Source organism: Hirundo rustica, chromosome 4 (genome assembly GCF_015227805.2).
Source record: "Hirundo rustica isolate bHirRus1 chromosome 4, bHirRus1.pri.v3, whole genome shotgun sequence".
In the NCBI taxonomy this organism is placed as follows: domain Eukaryota; kingdom Metazoa; phylum Chordata; class Aves; order Passeriformes; family Hirundinidae; genus Hirundo; species Hirundo rustica.
This window is the reverse complement of record NC_053453.1, coordinates 57,924,522-57,942,163: the sequence shown is the minus strand read 5'-3', so window position 1 is coordinate 57,942,163 and position 17,642 is coordinate 57,924,522. Positions and strand designations below refer to the sequence as shown.

Below are 17,642 nucleotides of genomic sequence, written 5' to 3'. Positions count from 1 at the left end.
TCCACGGAAGTTGTACACTTCCGTGGAGAAAACTGAAAGAACAGAATTTTACCTGCAAAGCTCCTAGAGAACAGCACAACTCAAATTCAATGGAAGGCACACTAATATTTCCTGAAGGCCATGCAGCTTTTACTTTCCACAAAGCAGTACACCTGCTTAATTTTACAACCAACAAGCATGCTGTTCTCCAATTCTAAATATTTTTCTCTAGCATTAAAATAGGAACTGATTAAAATCACTGGACAAGCTAGATTCAATCTGGAAGTCCTCAGTTTTTGTGCAGCTCTATATGTTGCATTAACACCAGCCTAAAAATCTCCACCAAACCACCCACCACTGATGCAAGTGCCTGCTGCAAGACGGGGTCCATTAATGCATTTGTGAAGTTTGATAATAAAAATTATTGAACCCCTGTCAAGGGGTGTCTAAAAGTTAACCAATGCCTAAAAGTATGCCTCCACAAAGATTTCTTGTTGGTATGAATTCTTACAGGAAGTTGGTAGCTGCACACAAATATCACAGCAAATTTCCCTGTTACTCTTGACATAAGATTGTTAAAGGCATATGGGTGAACTGGAATAATTTAGGCACCCATCATGAAAACCTTAAGCTTTTGCTTAGGCGGCCAATAGTACCTCACCAGGCACTGGATGTTTTGCTCACAATCAACAGAAACGAATGCTAGCAAAGGAGTGCTTTACACAACCAAAATGAAGTAAGGAAACACTGCAGAAATGGGAACTGACTAGATTCTACACCACAACAGTAAGATTTCTGATTTTGTTTTGGAAAAAGTCGATGGTTCTATAAAAACACTGCAGTTAATTATCACTAAGTCAATCATTTTAGTAGTGACAGGACTAAAATGCCACGTTTCACCTCAGTACACCTAAAACATGTAAATATTAAGTTATTCATCCTTATGAGCTGCATCACTCAGCTTTTATCTGTCATCCATTGGAAAATGGGGGAGAGGAGTAGGAGAAGAGACTATAAAAGTTCCTAGCATTCACCAATATCAATGCATTTTACAGTTATCTCACACCAACTAAAGCGTGACAAATTGATCTGATCATTTCTCTTGTTCCATGATGCAACAAACCTCAAAGCAGATTAAAGTTTCTTCTTTCAGGGTTAGTTTTTATCCCAGTCAAGTGTATCAACATTAAGAGTCAGATGACTCTTACTACCTCCTTAGTAGCTTTCTTCCACCTACCAACTCAGTCCACTTACTCCCTGAGCAACAGACCCCATGGCTATTCAGACATGAATGGTGAAACCACAGGAAGTCATGTAGCAGTTAAGACAATTGAAATAAATGACCCATATGATGTGGTTTCCAGCTGGCTGTGAGAGATTCTCCCATGCACTCAGCTTTTAAAAGCTTCTTACTAGCTTTGTGACTTCTCTGCTAAATAATGATCCTCATAAGACATCACAGAAAACATAAGGTAATTTAAAAATAACTTCTCAAAACACTGAATATTGAAATGTTAAGCACATAGGAACAGTACTTATGTTTTCCTATCTTAACTCAGAAAACATGTCATGGCTTCTCTTCATTGTTAACATTGTCACCATTTTGATGTTTCATTAGAGACTGGATGAATTAAACACATTTAAAACATAAATTTATTACAATGACTAGAGCTTTCAAAAGCCAGTTTTCCAAACTGGGAGATTATGCACTAGCTAAGCACTCATTAAGTTTATAATTTGCTGCAGATTCGGAGCCCATACAATAAGGTTCCACTCAACAGTATGTTACTTCAACTAATATATTTTATTTAAATGTTTAATTAGAAAGCAAAATGTGCAGTACTATCAATTGTAGGTAAAGCTCACCGATTCTGAAATGATTTGCCAGCGACATTGTCTCTGTATGAATCAAACATAACATGATACTGGTCTCTACTCCACTCCAAGACAACCTGCAAAGAAAAAGATCCAAAATCACTTGATGTCACACCTTCTAAAGTTAGACACTAATTCTCACCTTTTGAAATGTTTAATCACAACTGATTTCATTCCTGTTGATCCATGCATTAATGAACAACCGAGCTGACTACAATCCCAGCTAAATTATGACACAATTGAACCCAGAACTGAAGAGCATTTAATTTAAACAAACTTTGCTTTTCTCTGCAACAAAGGATTTCATGACTTATGTACACTTTTTTTAAACTACTTTTTATTTAGGTCACCTCCCCCTTGTTTCTTAGCATTTAAAAATTCAGGAATGTTTTCCCAAAACTGAGACCTAAATCAAATATACTTCAATACAAGTGGGAAACCCCTAACACACACAGCTCTGCACAATTTTGCTCATCGTTTTCTATTCTCATAAAGGATATACTGAATTATACACACCTCTAAAATCTGAGCTTTGCAAACAAACAGCCAGGAAAAAAAAATATATAATTTTTCAACACTAAAAGTGGTAATTATGCTTTGACATAACAAAGAAGTCTAAGTATTTTGAGACAGAAGTAATATAAAAATATATGTTCTCCTCTGAGATAAACTTGATATGACATCTTTTACAGTGAAAGTTCAACCTCGAAAACTACAGTAGCATTTTGTGCTGTTTTAGAGTTGAAGGCATGGTGGCCTAATTTACTGGGATAAGTACATATTTGTATGCACTAGAGAGGGAAAAAAATCCAAAACAAACAAATGAAAACAACAAAACAAAACCAAAGAAAACCAGGAAAGCATAGCATTTATAGTACTTACTTCATACCACTCTTCCTAGATTTAAATGTTATTGTTGCTTATTTCTTGTATTGTGGGAACTGTGAAATATACCATTTCTCTAAGGTCACCTGCAAAACCATAAACAAACCCCTCATTGCCACTAAAGTAAGTTAAAGCCTTCCACAGAGCAGGGAAGCTCCATCATCTGCCTGGGTGACAAGAGCACACACACAGTTCCTGCCTGAGCTGCAAAGTCTCTTTGTAACCAAGATCATATCAGCAGGCTTCCACTCCCCTCACACAAAGGACACATTGCCCAGGTAGGCATAAAAATCTCCATCCTTAAATACCAAAGTCAGGAACTGTCTTATAAACACACACTATTGCAGTTTTTTATGCACAAGTCGGTAAGTCCTTCTGCCAAAGGCCAGATTTTATATGGTACACGCTGGAAGTTCATATCCATGTGGAAACATTTGCTCCTACTGACAATGACAAACTGACACATCGTGACTGATCTGTGTCTAGAAGAAATACAGAAGTACTTGAGTAAGAATATATTACATGAATAATATATCTCTCCAGAAGAACAACAGCACCCAGTCCAGTCTTTTTCTTAATCTTTTGCGTAACTATAGTGAAAAAAAGAAGAGGACAGATCTCCTAGAAACACATTAAGGAACAAAGTTAAAAACTCTTCCTACCCGATACATTTTTCCCTGAAACTGTTTCCTCCTAACACATTATGCAGGGTGCAGTAATTCCTGGAGGCTGTTTTGTTTCAACTTTATATACTGGTATTATAAAAACATCAAGGGAACATTAAAAAACAAGGGGAGAGACACTGCCTATTAGGAGATACTGTATCAGACATGATAACAGTGGTTCTGGCATGTTCTGCTTATAAAGCATTTTACAAAGCAGTGCTACCTACAGAAGGATGACCAAGAAGGGTGCATATAATCAAACAGCCCTAATACTTAAAGCTCATCTTACCACCAGGGAACAGCACTGATTTAGACCTGGCTGCCCTGTATGTTTTTGCAGAAATATTTCTCACTCATGTTCAATGCCCAAGTATTTCACTGAGCTCAAGGTTTTCCTTCAAATGAAGCTAATTTGCAGCTTCTGGCTGTGAGAACATCATTACCAATCTCAAATTATTTGCCCCAACCATCCATTTTTACTCCACCAGTAATACTGGTATTAGCATGAACCTAAGAAATCAGACCTAATTTTGCCTACTAGAACAAAACAAAAAACAAAACCAAACCAACAAACAAACAAAAAAAAACCCCCAAAAAACAAAACCCACACCCAAAACAAACAAAGAAAAAAACCTGGTTCTGGGGGTGGGAGAAAAGCAGAACTGCAAACGCTGTTCAGACACCAGGGTGTGATAAGCACTGCCTCACACTGCTTTTTATTGCTTGAGTTTCCCGCAGATGGCTAAAAGTGGTTAAGCTGTAAATTTCTAGAAAGATTTCTTGGTTTCATTTTCCAAACAGCTTCATAGGGTTTTTTTATTAGTTGCTGCCTTGCAGATTCGGTACTGAAGAAGAGAAACATCTTCCATTCCCAGGATAGCTGTCAGAAGAGGTTTAACAGTGTTCATTCTCACAAGCCTTGTCTCTCCTAAATCACTGAACTACCACTGTTTACCAAACTACAAAGACAAAAAGCAAGATGCATGCAAACATCTCTCACCAGGCTTCGCTATCACCCTTGAAAAGAAAAGGGGAAAAAAAAAAAAAAAAAAGTGCAGGTGTTTAATCGGTGCTTTTAGCTGGTGGGTTTTTTTTTTTTAAAAAAAAAAAAAAAAAAAAAAACACAAAAAACCCAAAAAACCCCAAAACATTACTAGTCACTTTTCTTTTTTCTTCACATATAATTTGGAAAATCTACTCCTACATGAATCTTCCTGTTCTTTTGCTCTCTAAATTATATCGAAGCTTTCCAAGTAGCTTTTAAAGGGCTGGAAGCAGCAAACTAAGCTTTAGAAGGAAAATCTGAGCACTGATTTTGACTGATTCTCACCAAAACCATAACTTAGACAACTACAATATTTTTTAAAACCTTCAAAGTTCTATGATATCCTGAAGTTGCAAAGTTATCCGAAGAAATGCAAAATTATGTCAGTTTCACAGCACCATGAAAACTACACAAAGCCAAGCTGATAATCATGTACAAACAGATGTGTATGTTACAATTACTTAATTTGCTGATGGCTTTGAAGTGTTTCAGGAACTTGTGGTTCCTGCACGACTGCAGAGATTAGTACTTCATGCAAAGATGTACACAAAATAAAGTTTTGATTGTGGTGCGCTTAAGAGTTTCAGATAATACTCTTTATGGCTCTTCTCTTTTTTTTTTTTTTTTTTTCCTGTATCTGGAAAAGCTCATCAAATTAAAACAGAGAAGAAAAAAAATAAGGAAAAAAAATAAAAAGGAACAGGTTAGGAATCACGAAATTCCAGTCTGTTCGTATTGAACATTGCCATCCTTTCAGACTGACAAAATTATTTGATCTAAGCGATTCGTCACTACATTAACACTGTGCTGAAGTAGGATTCATTTTCTCCTCTCCAGATCCGTTCAGTGATAACTTAGCAAATCGATAGGACAGTGTGAAATGAAGATTTAAATATTCAACACATCCGTGTAAAATCATATTTAGAAAAAGGGCAATTACATTGCATCATTTACAAAACAGTGCGAGCGAAGTAAGTAACAAGGAGGGAGCAAAGCAGACACTGCTGCGCAGCTTGGAGGGAGGATACATTTAACTCCTTAAACCCCGAAGAAGGGAAAGATTCTGTCACTCCCAGCCGATGTGCGAAGGCGACATCCAGCACAGGCTTTAAATGACTCAAACAAAACCACAGCACTAACAAGTCACCTGATGAGGGAAGTGGAAAAGAATCGCCCAAGATCATCAAACAGCAGCTGCCCGAGCACGCAGGGCTGTGTCACCCGTCAGACCCCCGCTCATCCCTCGGGCGCTCCCCGCAGCCCAACAGGTGCGGCCAGGGCGGCGCGGGCAGCGGGAGCGGCCGCGGGGCTGCGCTCCGGGACGCGGGCAGAGCCAGCCCGTCCCCGCGGGCACGGCGGGCCTGCGGAGCGCCGCTCGGCACCGCGCACACGGGGCACACGGCGCCGCGATGGGCGGGACCTGTCACCCGCAAGGCGCCCGGAGAGGGACCTCGCTGCTGGCGGGACAACACAACTACCCGCCTCCCCCGAGGAGAAAGAGCCCCAGATCCCCCCGGGGCCGCGCAGCCTGCGGGCTGCGCCCGTCCCGCCGGCACCGCTCGGCTCGGCACGGAGGGAGGGAGGCAGGCAGGGCGAGGGGGGCAGCCGCGCCCCGCCGGCGCGGCGCCGTACTGACCTCCCCGAACTGCAGGGCGGAGACGATCATGAGGACGAGGCCCCCGAGGCAGAGGCAGGGCCCATACCTGTGCGACAGGCAGGTATAGGTCTGGCGCTGCAGGAGCTTTAGCAGCATGGCCCGCCGGCGGCCGCCGCCCCGCACGGCCCGGCCCGGCCCGGCCCCGCTCCCCGCGCTGCCTGCGCCAGGCGGGGCCGCCGGCCCAGCGCCCGCCCCGCTTCCGGCAGCGCACGGCGCCGCCTGGCGGTGGCGGAGGGGCGCGCAGCAGGGCCCGCGCTGCGCCCCCGGCGGGCCGCGCTGAGGGAGCGGCGCTCGGGGCGCTCACGGGGGTGGAGAATCGGCTGTTCCCATCGCCCGGGGCTTGCGGGCATCGCACAGATACAGCCGAGCTGCGTGCTGAGATTTAATTTAAGCAGTCCGTGCGTGTTATGGCACAGAAGTGAAGTGCGGGGATGGGTTCGTGGAATGGGAATCGGCAGGATAGAGAGGGTTGCTGATGGAGTTCTTCAAGAGCAGCTCTCGAGGAAAAAACATAACAAGAAACGAGTTGGCATTCAGTAGCTGACAGCACAGTCTGGATTCCGCCATGAAGTTCAAACACCTGCGTAGGATGGACGCTCTTGTTACCGCCGCTGTCAAACATTGATCAGGCAGAGACACGGCTGGCGTCCAGGGCAGAATGATGGGCTGTCAGCGGCCTGCAAGAGGCCCAGCATAGTAGCGCCTGTCTCTGTAGTCTATCCCTGCATTAAAAGGTCTTCTAAGTATTTCTTAAAAGTCCCTGCAGTGACTTCTCAGAGTCACAAACATCGTCCTTTTGATCTGATATTTCCTGCGTGAAGTAACAATGTCTGACCCTTTCCAGAACTTTGTCCCAGTGTATTTACACAGTGGTGGTGTGGGAGGACTACAGCTGGCTGTACTTTAAAAAATGTCCAAGAGGGCTCGGTTCTTTCGCATGTCTCTCCCAAGCCACTGATCCCTTCTGCTATTCACTTTTTAGTGTCACAGCATTTTGTCTTCCTCCAGGGTGAGAGGAAACTCATGTCCATAAAACAATTTGATGGGTGAAGGTATGGGTGTTAACGTCTTTGAAATGGGTTTAATGTCCCTGCTGACTCTGGGCAGCAGGTTTGTTGCAGAGCCCAGCCTGGCTCCTGAAACAGACTGCACAAGCCTGAGTTTCTGAACTTCGGGGTAAAATAGCAGGGTCAAGGGGGGATATGTGGTAGGCAGTTCTGAAAGGCGATACCTTCCCGCTATCTCAGCCAGTGGGGAAAGGTAAAGAGCAGCATGCAGCCAAGAGTTTAGGCTAATAGGAGCCAGTGTCCTCCGAAACTTTGAGAGAGAAAAAACCCCGCGGGTGTGTGTCCCAGTGGAGTCTGTCCCTTTATTCGAATGAAGTTGCAGCACTCCTCTGTCTCCTTTTTGGACATAAACCTCTGGCATTTGTGGATTTTTCTGACAATGGGCCATGGGACAGGACGGAGAATTTACCAGGGGTTCACTGCAGAGCCTCAGAGCCCACCTCATAGTGCTGTATTTCTCCTCCTTAAGATGTGTTATCAGCCTGATAATACTTATTTGGCCTTTCGTGATAACCCAGCCTTCCAGTCTTGGCACACTAGAAGAAGACTCTAGCTAAACTTTTCTCTCCTTCACATGTTCACACCCATGTGCTGAAGTACAACGCTAGGGGGAATATAATCTCATATTCCCTCACCTGCCCCTCCTGCTCAAGCGCTGTGCTGTTATTATTAAACTATTATTACTCAGCTATTGTTACTGCCTAGCAGCATGTCTTTACCACCACCTACTGCTCTGTGCCAGAAGTGCCAGTGATGACCTGGTATTCTGAGTCAGCCGACTGAGGTTTCCAGTGAGAACTGAGATATAGCACACATGCAGATTAGGAGAAAAACCCTTACTTCTGGTCAAAAAAAATTCTATTTCTGGTCAATAATCCAATGTAAATGCAGAAATGAAACTGAATGTGCTGAAATGATGAAGCTGAGCAACCAACATACCAACGTATAGCAGAAAACCAGTCAGGAGAAGCTGAATTACGTCAAGACCTGAATTAATAATTAGTAGAAAGTGTGAGATGATACATTTATACAGATTAATAAATACTGCCATATGATACCAATGTGATAAAGCCATTAAAATTCACATAATCTTTAAATTATTTTATAAAGAATCAGACAAATCATAAAGTTAGACACAGATATGGAAAGGTGCTGAACAAATCATGATGGCACTATATCTGTTCTTTCTTGTAGAATACTTATATTCAAGGAAAATATAGGTGAATGAATGGAAACAACCAGATCTTTCTTTCTAAAAAGATACTAAAAGGTTTCGATTTGTTCGCATTACAGAAATGGAGATCAGAAACTTACTTAAACCAAATGCAATACTGTCACCAGGTTAAAACAAAACACAGGAAAACCCAAAGCAAACAGAACAAAACACAAGAAGGAGACAAAGCCATGCTCTGAAATATATTTTGAATAGGAGTAGCAGGAATGCCTATCAAGCTTGTGACGGGAAACAGGACTCTGTACTCCAGATGTTCCCCCTTATTCCATTTTGCCATGGACCCATAGGCTCTTCCCGTCTTCAGTCCATCAAAGTTTTAATTATTCCAGATAAATAAAGTTGATTGTTCTGGAGAAGAGGAGGCTCAGGTGGGACCTCACTGCTCTCTACAGTCACCTGAAAGGATGTTGTAGTGAGTTGGGAGTTGACCTGTTCTGCCATGTCTCAAGTGAAAGGATGAAAAGAAATGGCCTCAAGTTGTGCCAGGGAAGATTTAGATTAGGTATTAGAAAAACGAAAAGTCACTGAATGACTGGTAGGCACTGGAACACTGGAATAAGTTGCACAGGGATGTGTTAGGGTCAGAATCTCTGGAAGTGTTCAAGAGGTATCAGGATGTGGCACTTGAGGATGCATTTTAGGAGTGATTATGGTGGGTTGATGGTTGAACTGGATGATCTTTAAGGTCTCTTCCAATCTTGATGGTTCTGTGACTCTGTAAAAGGCATGGAATATGGTTGAAAACAAGGCCACTCTCAGATTGCTAATTAATGGCAAGCTATTAAGGTACACATAGCAGATGCAGGCTCAAATACCTTTTGAGACAATCTATCAAAGTTGCTGGGATTATTCCACGCCTGTCACTAGAAATTATTTCCATGATCAAAACCAGAAACTGAATCAGGGGCTTGTATCTCTTTGCAGCTGTCTTTGTGGGCATGTGTCTGAAAGGAGCAGGGCTTAGGCCAAATTCTGTTTTCACATTTTATCTAATGCGCTGCTTGTGCAATTCTCCAGGTGAGAACTTTGTAATTGTATGCAAGAATGCAATACTTAACTTTCTCCATTTCTCACAGTCATTGGAGATGCAAATCAACCCAGATATTCTGCTAGGAGCAATAAATTCCACTAGATGTCAGGATATGTAAAAGGTGCTGCCATTACAATCTAACATATACTTAAGGGCATTGCCAAGTCGTTATCCATGTAAACCACTGGGCTCTTGGGATAATCTATTTGACTGTTCTTGTGTTTGTATTAACTCAAAGGTGCACGTAGCAGCACTCAACACAAAGGCATGCCTCCTCTGGTTTATGATTAATCTAAATAAGCAGTCAAATAGTTATAAACGCACTTGATTTTGATTTTCTGCAAATTGCCTTCACCAATATTTCTTCTCTCCTAGCTCTTAGAAAACTGATTTTTTGGCGTTTTTCTTACTACAATTACATCTTTCTAAGAGGGGCTGGAAGCTACTTTGAAAAGGAAAATAATATTTACTTTCTTTCAACAGGAATGGAGATTCTGTAATGCTCAAAATCTTGAGAAAGGCAGAACTTCTTACTGGACATGGTAAACTTGTCCAGTAATATCTTTTTCCAGGTCTTTTGCATTCTCATTTGCTGGGAAAGGAGAACAGTAAGAGCTAAACATCTGAGGCAACAGTGTAATTATCTTTGGTTGAGGCAGAAGACTAAAAATAATCAGCTGAACATCTCAAGCTTTTCTGTTAGACAAGAATATTATTCACTGGACATTTTGTGAGTCTTGTTCTAAAGAAAAGAGAATTAACATCAGCATAAGTTTCCCGTATTTGTATCTGTATGGTCTCTTTCATAAACATGAATTAAACTTCTAGCACTTCAATGAGGCAAAAATTACTGACCACTAAGGTAGAGACAAAATTCAGCAAATTTGATCCTGTTCCACTTGAAGTCTGAATTTTCAAAATACAGGAGATAACTTGTAGTACTCTGAAGGCCCAGCAGTTCACTCTTAGGGATTTTGGTTTCATTTGTGAATGCTCCGGTCTTCTGAGCGTTCAGAGGTGTCTCAAGTCAGGCAAGTAAAAGTTCAGAACAGAGGGGTAGTGACTTGCCTGTAGGGAGTTTGTAACTACTTTGAAGAGCTGAATAAGCACTCTCTATTGAAAGGAACTGGGAGATAATAGGGCCTTCTAGGACTTCTCTCCCTGCCACTCTACCCTCCCAAAAAACTATAATATCTATGCTTTTGAAATGAATTGCTTGGTATGGCACTGTGAATTTGGTAGTACTGCTATCCATCAAATACAATAATTAAATCACATCAGTCAGGACATAAAAGAGTAAAAGATAGTGACTGAGCAGTGTTGTATCCTTCAACACATAGTCTCATTTTGACTCACCTTTTATAGTGCTCCTAGGCTTTGGTGAGACTCAATCCCACTGACATTACCTCTAAAACAGAGACTGAACATAAGTGATCCGTTTCTGAGAGACGCTGTTAGACCTTGCTGCTGTGTCTTGTAATGGATTATCTCTTAATCAGTCTACAATAATTTTAGACTCAGGAGCAAATGCTTTCTAATTATATGCAGCTAGGGAGAGTTTTCACTTAGTACAGCTGCAAAAGCAGACATTTTAAAATTGTGTTCATTATTTCAGTACTTTTGAAAATCCTCAAGTGTTCAGCTCCCAACTCTCTGAACAGGCATGCAAGGAACATTTATGACTTTTTACTTGAAAATTTTCTTCATAGAATATAGAATCCTTTGGGTTTTGGGGGTTTTTTGTTTGTTTTGTTTTGTTTTTTAATACCCATTTTTCTACTGCACCCATTTCTCTACTGGAAAAAAAAATCTCAGAAACATCAGTCAGTTCCTACCCTTTCCAATTTCTTTTCATTTGTGCAGATACTGGAGAGAATGTTTCAAATAATCTGAAGAGCATGGCTGGTAAAAATAGGGTATAACTAAAGAGAAAACAGTAGTATCTCAGAAACAGATGAAAAAGCAGTGCCTAGAGCGCAAAGGACTGGAACAATGCCATTTGAAAAATCTCTGAAAGTGAGCATCTAGATGAAGCTGAGGCAGCATGTGCACCTGGCAGCAAAATCAGATTTTCTAAGCATAATATTCGCCAACATTTTACTCTGAAAGATCTGTTATTTCCTGCACACTTCAAACTAAAATAATAAATGCTTGCAGAAAGCCAGAAGAAACCTTTTGAAACTCTGCAGAATCTGACAGTTGCTCTTGGTTTTGGTTGGTTTGGGGCTTTTGTAGTTTTTGTTGGGGTGCTGTGTTTTTTGTTCTTGTTTTTCTTTATAGCAAGCCCTTGCTTTTTAAAGAGATATGCTCTTAGCAATGGTAAACTAAATTTAAATAGATGTTGGCCTTCAAACCGAATCATATCTGTATGTCTGTTTCCAATATCCCTACTGAAGTGGATGAAATATCCTGAAAAATCTCCACAGGCTGTGATTTAATATATATTAGGAAGTATATGAATGTAACCTTATTTTCTAAATATTAAATTTCATCATTCATCTTGCAAATATACAGTTAGAGTTGATGATCTTGCTATTTAACTATCATTTTAACTAGAGTAGAATAGAATAGGGTAGAATAGAATTTCTCACAGTAGTCTGGTTCTATGAAATGTTTGATTATTCTAAAATGTAAAAAGGTATTATTGTTTACTTTAAGACTAGAAACACTAGTACACTGATGGCATTGTTACATCATAGTGATAGAATTTATGTTTCTTTTGTTAATCCTGCTAGGTTGCAATGGCACAGAGAGCAGATAGTATAGATTTGATGGTTGAAACGGGCAGGGTAGTCTTTTAAATCCACTCAGCAGCACAGAGCAGAAAATAATGGAGGTGCTTTTAGTGATTTACAGTGGTCAGTAGGATTTTGTGGCTGAATCAAATAACATGTACCTTTTACATCACAGTAGTGAGATGCAGACTCAGAACATTAGAAGAGCATCTAATTTTGGTTATTTGGTTCTCTGTCATTTGGTATGGATCACAGTACAAGACAGAAGGATTGAATTGTTAAAGGACCTCTTTAGGGTTAAAAATTTCCTTTGATGCCTGAAAATATACTTTTATGTTTAAAAATGCTTAAGAGACTACACAGAAAATAGAGTGGGAATAATTGCTACAATACCTTTTTGGAAAGCCATATTAGCTGTTCTTCGTATCTATTTTATTTCAGAACATAGAGACAGAGAATCGTTTGAGCTGGAAAATACTTCTAAGACCATCAAATCTAGCCATTAATTGCTGCTTATGTGTGTGAAGGAGGTGGTACAGAGAAGACACAGGTGTAGTTCATATCTTTCCTCTGGGACTCCCAGGCTGCACCAGCTGTTCCCCAATCCAAAGTTTCTTGAACAAGTAAGAAGCAGTGATTCTTCACAGGTTATCGTAGTGCTCATTGCCATCTACAGAGCTGAGCATTTGTTTATGCCTCATGATAATGATTTTGCTGCGTTTTTACTGAACAAGAACAATCCTTCTACCCTTTTTCCGTGTTATTTGGGGTCATAACAGATTTGATGTGCAGCAAGAAAATTTGATGTAGAAGAACTATGAAGGACATGGACAAAGGCCAAGAAAGGATGGAAAGAACAGTTTGTTAAAACTGAAAAGACAAAATTGGACACAATATTTAGGTTTTGTAAAACTACATTTTACTAGGTATGTCTGTTTGTTACATATATGTCAGCTAGAATTTTCAACATAACATCATAACATCAGTTATCAGTTCAACGTAACATCATTTTCAACACAAACAGATTTCACAATGTTACCCTGAAACACACGTAGCAGCTCTCTCTTGCCCTGTAAGACCTTGGTGTAGGCTGTGGCCAGACACAGAAAAAGAAAGCTCATGAAAGAGGCAAACAATAATTCAGCCAGAAATGTGCAAAGCATGATAAACAGGAAGAAATAATTGAGTGCCCTATATTTAACAACATGATGTGGTAAAGGTAGACAAACCAACACCCATAAATTGTGCTGGCAAATCTAGATTAACGTATGGAAATAAAATCTGATTTTTCAGCAGTGAGTACTCCCCATTTCCATGAGGTTTTTTGTTGGATGTAGCCACATCATTAGCCACTTATGATGTTGAGAAAAAAAGATATTTTTGATAGCTTTTCCTAGGATTGATCAAATTCTTTCTGTTTAAAGTCTGTTTCCTTTAATCCCATTATTTTCTCCTAATCTTCAACAAGCAACTTACTGCCAGCTACTCTGTACTACTAAGAAAACTACAAAAGTATTTCTTTCAGATGACAAGGCCACATGAAAACTCCCAGTTCATTTTGAATGATTTCCTTTTCACTAAAAATGTGCTTCTACAAAAATGTACTGCCAAAATTATCAAAATGCCAGAGCCAAATTCTCCCACTAACTGCTTCAGCATGTTCACTACCTCATTTAGAATGAAGGACAACAAAGTCACTGGAGAATGGCTCATCTGCAGCTAAATAGTCACTCTCTTGTCCTTGTCAGTCTACAGGTCATGCATTCAGGAAATAAAGTTTTCTCCTAATAAACATTTTATTTGAAAAAACATCACCCAAGAAGAAACTGAAAATACAGAGTGGAGTAGTAAAAAAATACATTTTGAGAGGTAATCTTCTCTAGAAATTCTGGAATAAAACTTTTCACACCTCATCATTATTGCAAGAGATCATTCTGTCCTGCACCAGAGGAAGCTTCTATTTGTTGTTTTTTGTTTGTTTTTGGTTTTTTGGGAGGGTTGTTGGTTGCTTGCTTGCTTGGGTTTTTTGTTGTTTTTGGTTTTGTTAGGGGTTTCGTTTGTTTGTTTGTTTCCTTTTGTTTGTTTTGGGTTTTTTGTTCATTTTGTTTGTTTTGTTTGTTTTCTGGTTTGGTTTGAGCTTTTTTGAGAGATGACATTGCACAATTTCAACCCAGTAGTTACCTCTCTTCATTTTTAAGGGGCCTGTCAGTTTTTGACTTGTCCAATCCCTTTGACAGCTGAGATATCTTTTACCTGCATTTTGGTTAGACATTTATATATAATTAAGATATCTTCAGAGGGGACCCAAAACAAATGGAGCATAATAAACCATGTCTTAAACAGTAACACCTGAGAAGTGCTTTATAAATAATTCATATTACCTTTTAGAAATATTAATGCCATGCCATGAATGCCTCACAGTGTAAGACTTCACTGGTGTTGTGGCTTGTCACTATTGCTATTCCAAACTTCGTGTCAGAAGTGAAAATAGTTTACACATGCTTTTGTTACTGAGAAAAGGTTACAGATACTGGCACACAACCAAAGAGGAAGAGAAGAGATACCACAAACCGGCTTGAACTCTTAACACAGTGATCTGAAGAAGTTACAGGTAGTGCATTTGATTCCTTCTGTAAATGTATTTCTGGTGCAACCTGTGTTAATAAACCAGTTATTAACCAGTTGTTAATAAAAGAATTTAGGCATTACATTCACAGATTAAAGCTTTTTTGTCCTAGTGCTTGTGTGTAGTAACAGATCTCAAGAAGTAGCTGAACTCTATCTCTCATGCTCTTGTTCCAAATTTTTACTGCTTACCATTTTCTTGTCTCACTTCTTCCATCCTTCCATCTTCCAGCAGGTTCTTTACCAAATCAGGGAAGTAAATGCTACTGTAACTATTCTGTACAGGTTCAATGTTAAAACTAAGCAGACATATTAAAAACCAGTATGTTTGGGGAAGGGGTTCTTCTAACTGGATCTTTCATGTTACAGGTAATTTCATAATGAATGAGTTTGGAAAATACACATGTGATAAAGAATACTCATATATAATAAATATAAAATCCACAGAAACCAGATTTTGAGTAAAATAGGAGAAAAGAGGGTACTAACTGATACAAGTACCAGAAGCACAGGCTCTTTTAGATCTCTTCCATTATTATTTCCTTACCTTCATATGTTTTCAAATCACTGACATGGATGCGTTATTTGCACGTGTTGACATATTTTTTTAATAATAATTCAAATTTGAAGTAGCCTGATCATTTTGTTAAATCACAGACTCATAGAATCATAGAAGGGTTTGGTTCAGTAAGGACTATAAAGATGCCCTAGTTTCAACCCCACTCCCAACACCTTCCATTAGACAAGATTGCTTAAAGCCCTATCCAGGCTGGCCTTGAACAGAACATCCACAATTTCTCTGGCCAACCTGTCAGTGTCTTGTCACCCTCAGAATAGAGAATTCTTTCCTAATATGTAATATAAAACTACCATCTTTCCCTTTAAAGCCATTTCCATTTGTGCTGTCACTACAGATCTAGGTAGAAAGTCTCTAGATGTCCTTTTTCTAAGCCCCATTTAAATAATGAAAAGATGCAATGTGTTGTCCCTGGAGTCTTCTCCAGATTGAACAGCCTCAGTTCTCTGGACCTTTCTTCAACAAAGAAATGTGCTTCATCTCTGTTCTCATCATCCACAGATGATTTCTGTGGCCTTCCTCTGGACCCACTGTAACAGATCCACGTCTTTCTTGTGCAAGAGACCTCAGAGGGGGATGAAGAGTTCCAGGTGAGGTCTCACCAGAGCAGAGCAGAGCAGGGGGGCAGGATCACCTCCCTCAACCTTCTGGTCGTGTTTCCCATGCTTTCATACAGCCCAGGATACACCTGGCTTTCTGGACTGCAAGTGCACACTGTCGACTCATATCTGATTTTTCCATCTACAAAAATCCCATGGACCTATATTAAAATCCATAGTTATTTTATATTTTTATACTGCTAGAGTTTTAATATAATTTATTGAAAGTGAAATAAATTAAAATACATAGACCTTCTTTGAAATAGTGTTCTCAAGTCCAGTAAATAAAATGACTCCTCCCAAATTTGTGAGTAACCTGTATTTGTTACTCCGTGCAGCTTCTAATGATCTTTAAAGAACCTGCTTCTGATAAAAACCAATTAAAGATCACTGCTCAAATTATATGTTGTTGCTGGCTCCCTTCTACAATAAAATCACAAAGAAAATGAAACATCACATGAGCTGTAATAAATGTTTACATAGCAACAAGAGTCACTTGTTCGGTGACTTTGCTAGTCACCGAACAGTCAGTTGCCACCTGCTTGAGCCAAACATGTCTTTTTCTTTCACTCCAAATGGTGTTCAGGCACTTCAGAAAGTCATGTGAATTATTTAAATACTCAACTCACACTTAAGAGTAATTTATTTACTACTTGCAAAACTAAAGGTAGTACAAGGAACTTGCAGAACTGTGGAGGGAACTTTTTTCCAACAATGCAACTTAAATGTTGATGCAGTAGAATAAAGTGAATTCCATCCCCTTTTTGCAAGGGACCAAACCAGAATACTAAATTACTGATACACAATTTTTTTTTTAAATTCTTCTGCAATAAATATAGTTTCTATCAATATGTTTCTGCCTTTCATTTGTTTACCAAAGAGACTAGATTTAGTTCCTGAATAGTATTTCTTTAATTGTCTGTTTCAAGAGGAAACAAACCCAAGATACCTGATATTGAGGCCTAATTAAACAGAAATCTTTAAACCAGCATATTGAGACAGATCAAATGTTAGCTCCCTTCCATTATTTTTGCACCTTTAACATAAAGAGAAATAAACCTGTTCTTCCAGCCAGAAATTTCTGTCACTCAAAATTACTAGAAGGCAGATTAGCTGTGGAAATGTGAAGTATGAATTTGTGGCACGGTGTGAGAAATTACGCTCAGTTTATATGTTAAGAACATGAGCAATTTGCTACTGCCAAGAAGAAGGTTGTAGACTACTTTCAGTCTTAGTGGTAAAATAATTTTTTAATACCTTTCTGTGCTTGCATTAAGATATACTGTCCTTAGTCCTTTTATTTCATTTCTATCTCCCTTCCTAATACCTTCAAAGGCATGGCAAGTACTCACCCTGTGTGCCTCCACCGCAGGGAATGTGCGCCAAAGGCAAGACCCTCAGTGCATCCTCAGGGAGAGAGGCTGAGTATGCACACACGTGTCTTTGTAGCAGAAGGGTGTCCTTGAGTTTAGATGTTGGTTTGGAAGGCTGATAACTACAAACAATCAAAGGAAACAGAAACATCATTGACAGATGTTGTCCATGGCTTCAGGTTAAACCAAAGCGAAAATGCTGAGCCTGGTGTGATTTTGAATTAAACTGTGGTTTCCCTCTAAGCGTGTGGAAAAGTGAATCTCAGGGAAGATTTGCAAATCAAGAGTACACGCTG

At 39.8% G+C, this 17,642-nt stretch overlaps 1 protein-coding gene across 2 annotated transcripts in view; it reads right to left on the bottom strand.

Annotated features, from left to right (window-relative positions):
- Positions 1 to 6,236, bottom strand: part of GNPTAB (N-acetylglucosamine-1-phosphate transferase subunits alpha and beta) — a 39,331-nt gene extending 33,095 nt beyond the window's left edge. For both annotated transcript variants that reach the window (XM_040062096.2, XM_040062098.2), the window contains exons 1-2: positions 6,086 to 6,236; positions 1,846 to 1,931 (exon numbers count right to left, since the gene is read on the bottom strand). In XM_040062096.2, coding sequence (XP_039918030.1) covers positions 1,846 to 1,931; positions 6,086 to 6,202 — 203 coding nt within the window. In that variant the 5' untranslated portion in view covers positions 6,203 to 6,236. The remainder of the gene's footprint in view (positions 1 to 1,845; positions 1,932 to 6,085) is intronic.
- Positions 6,237 to 17,642: the final 11,406 nt, after the last annotated feature.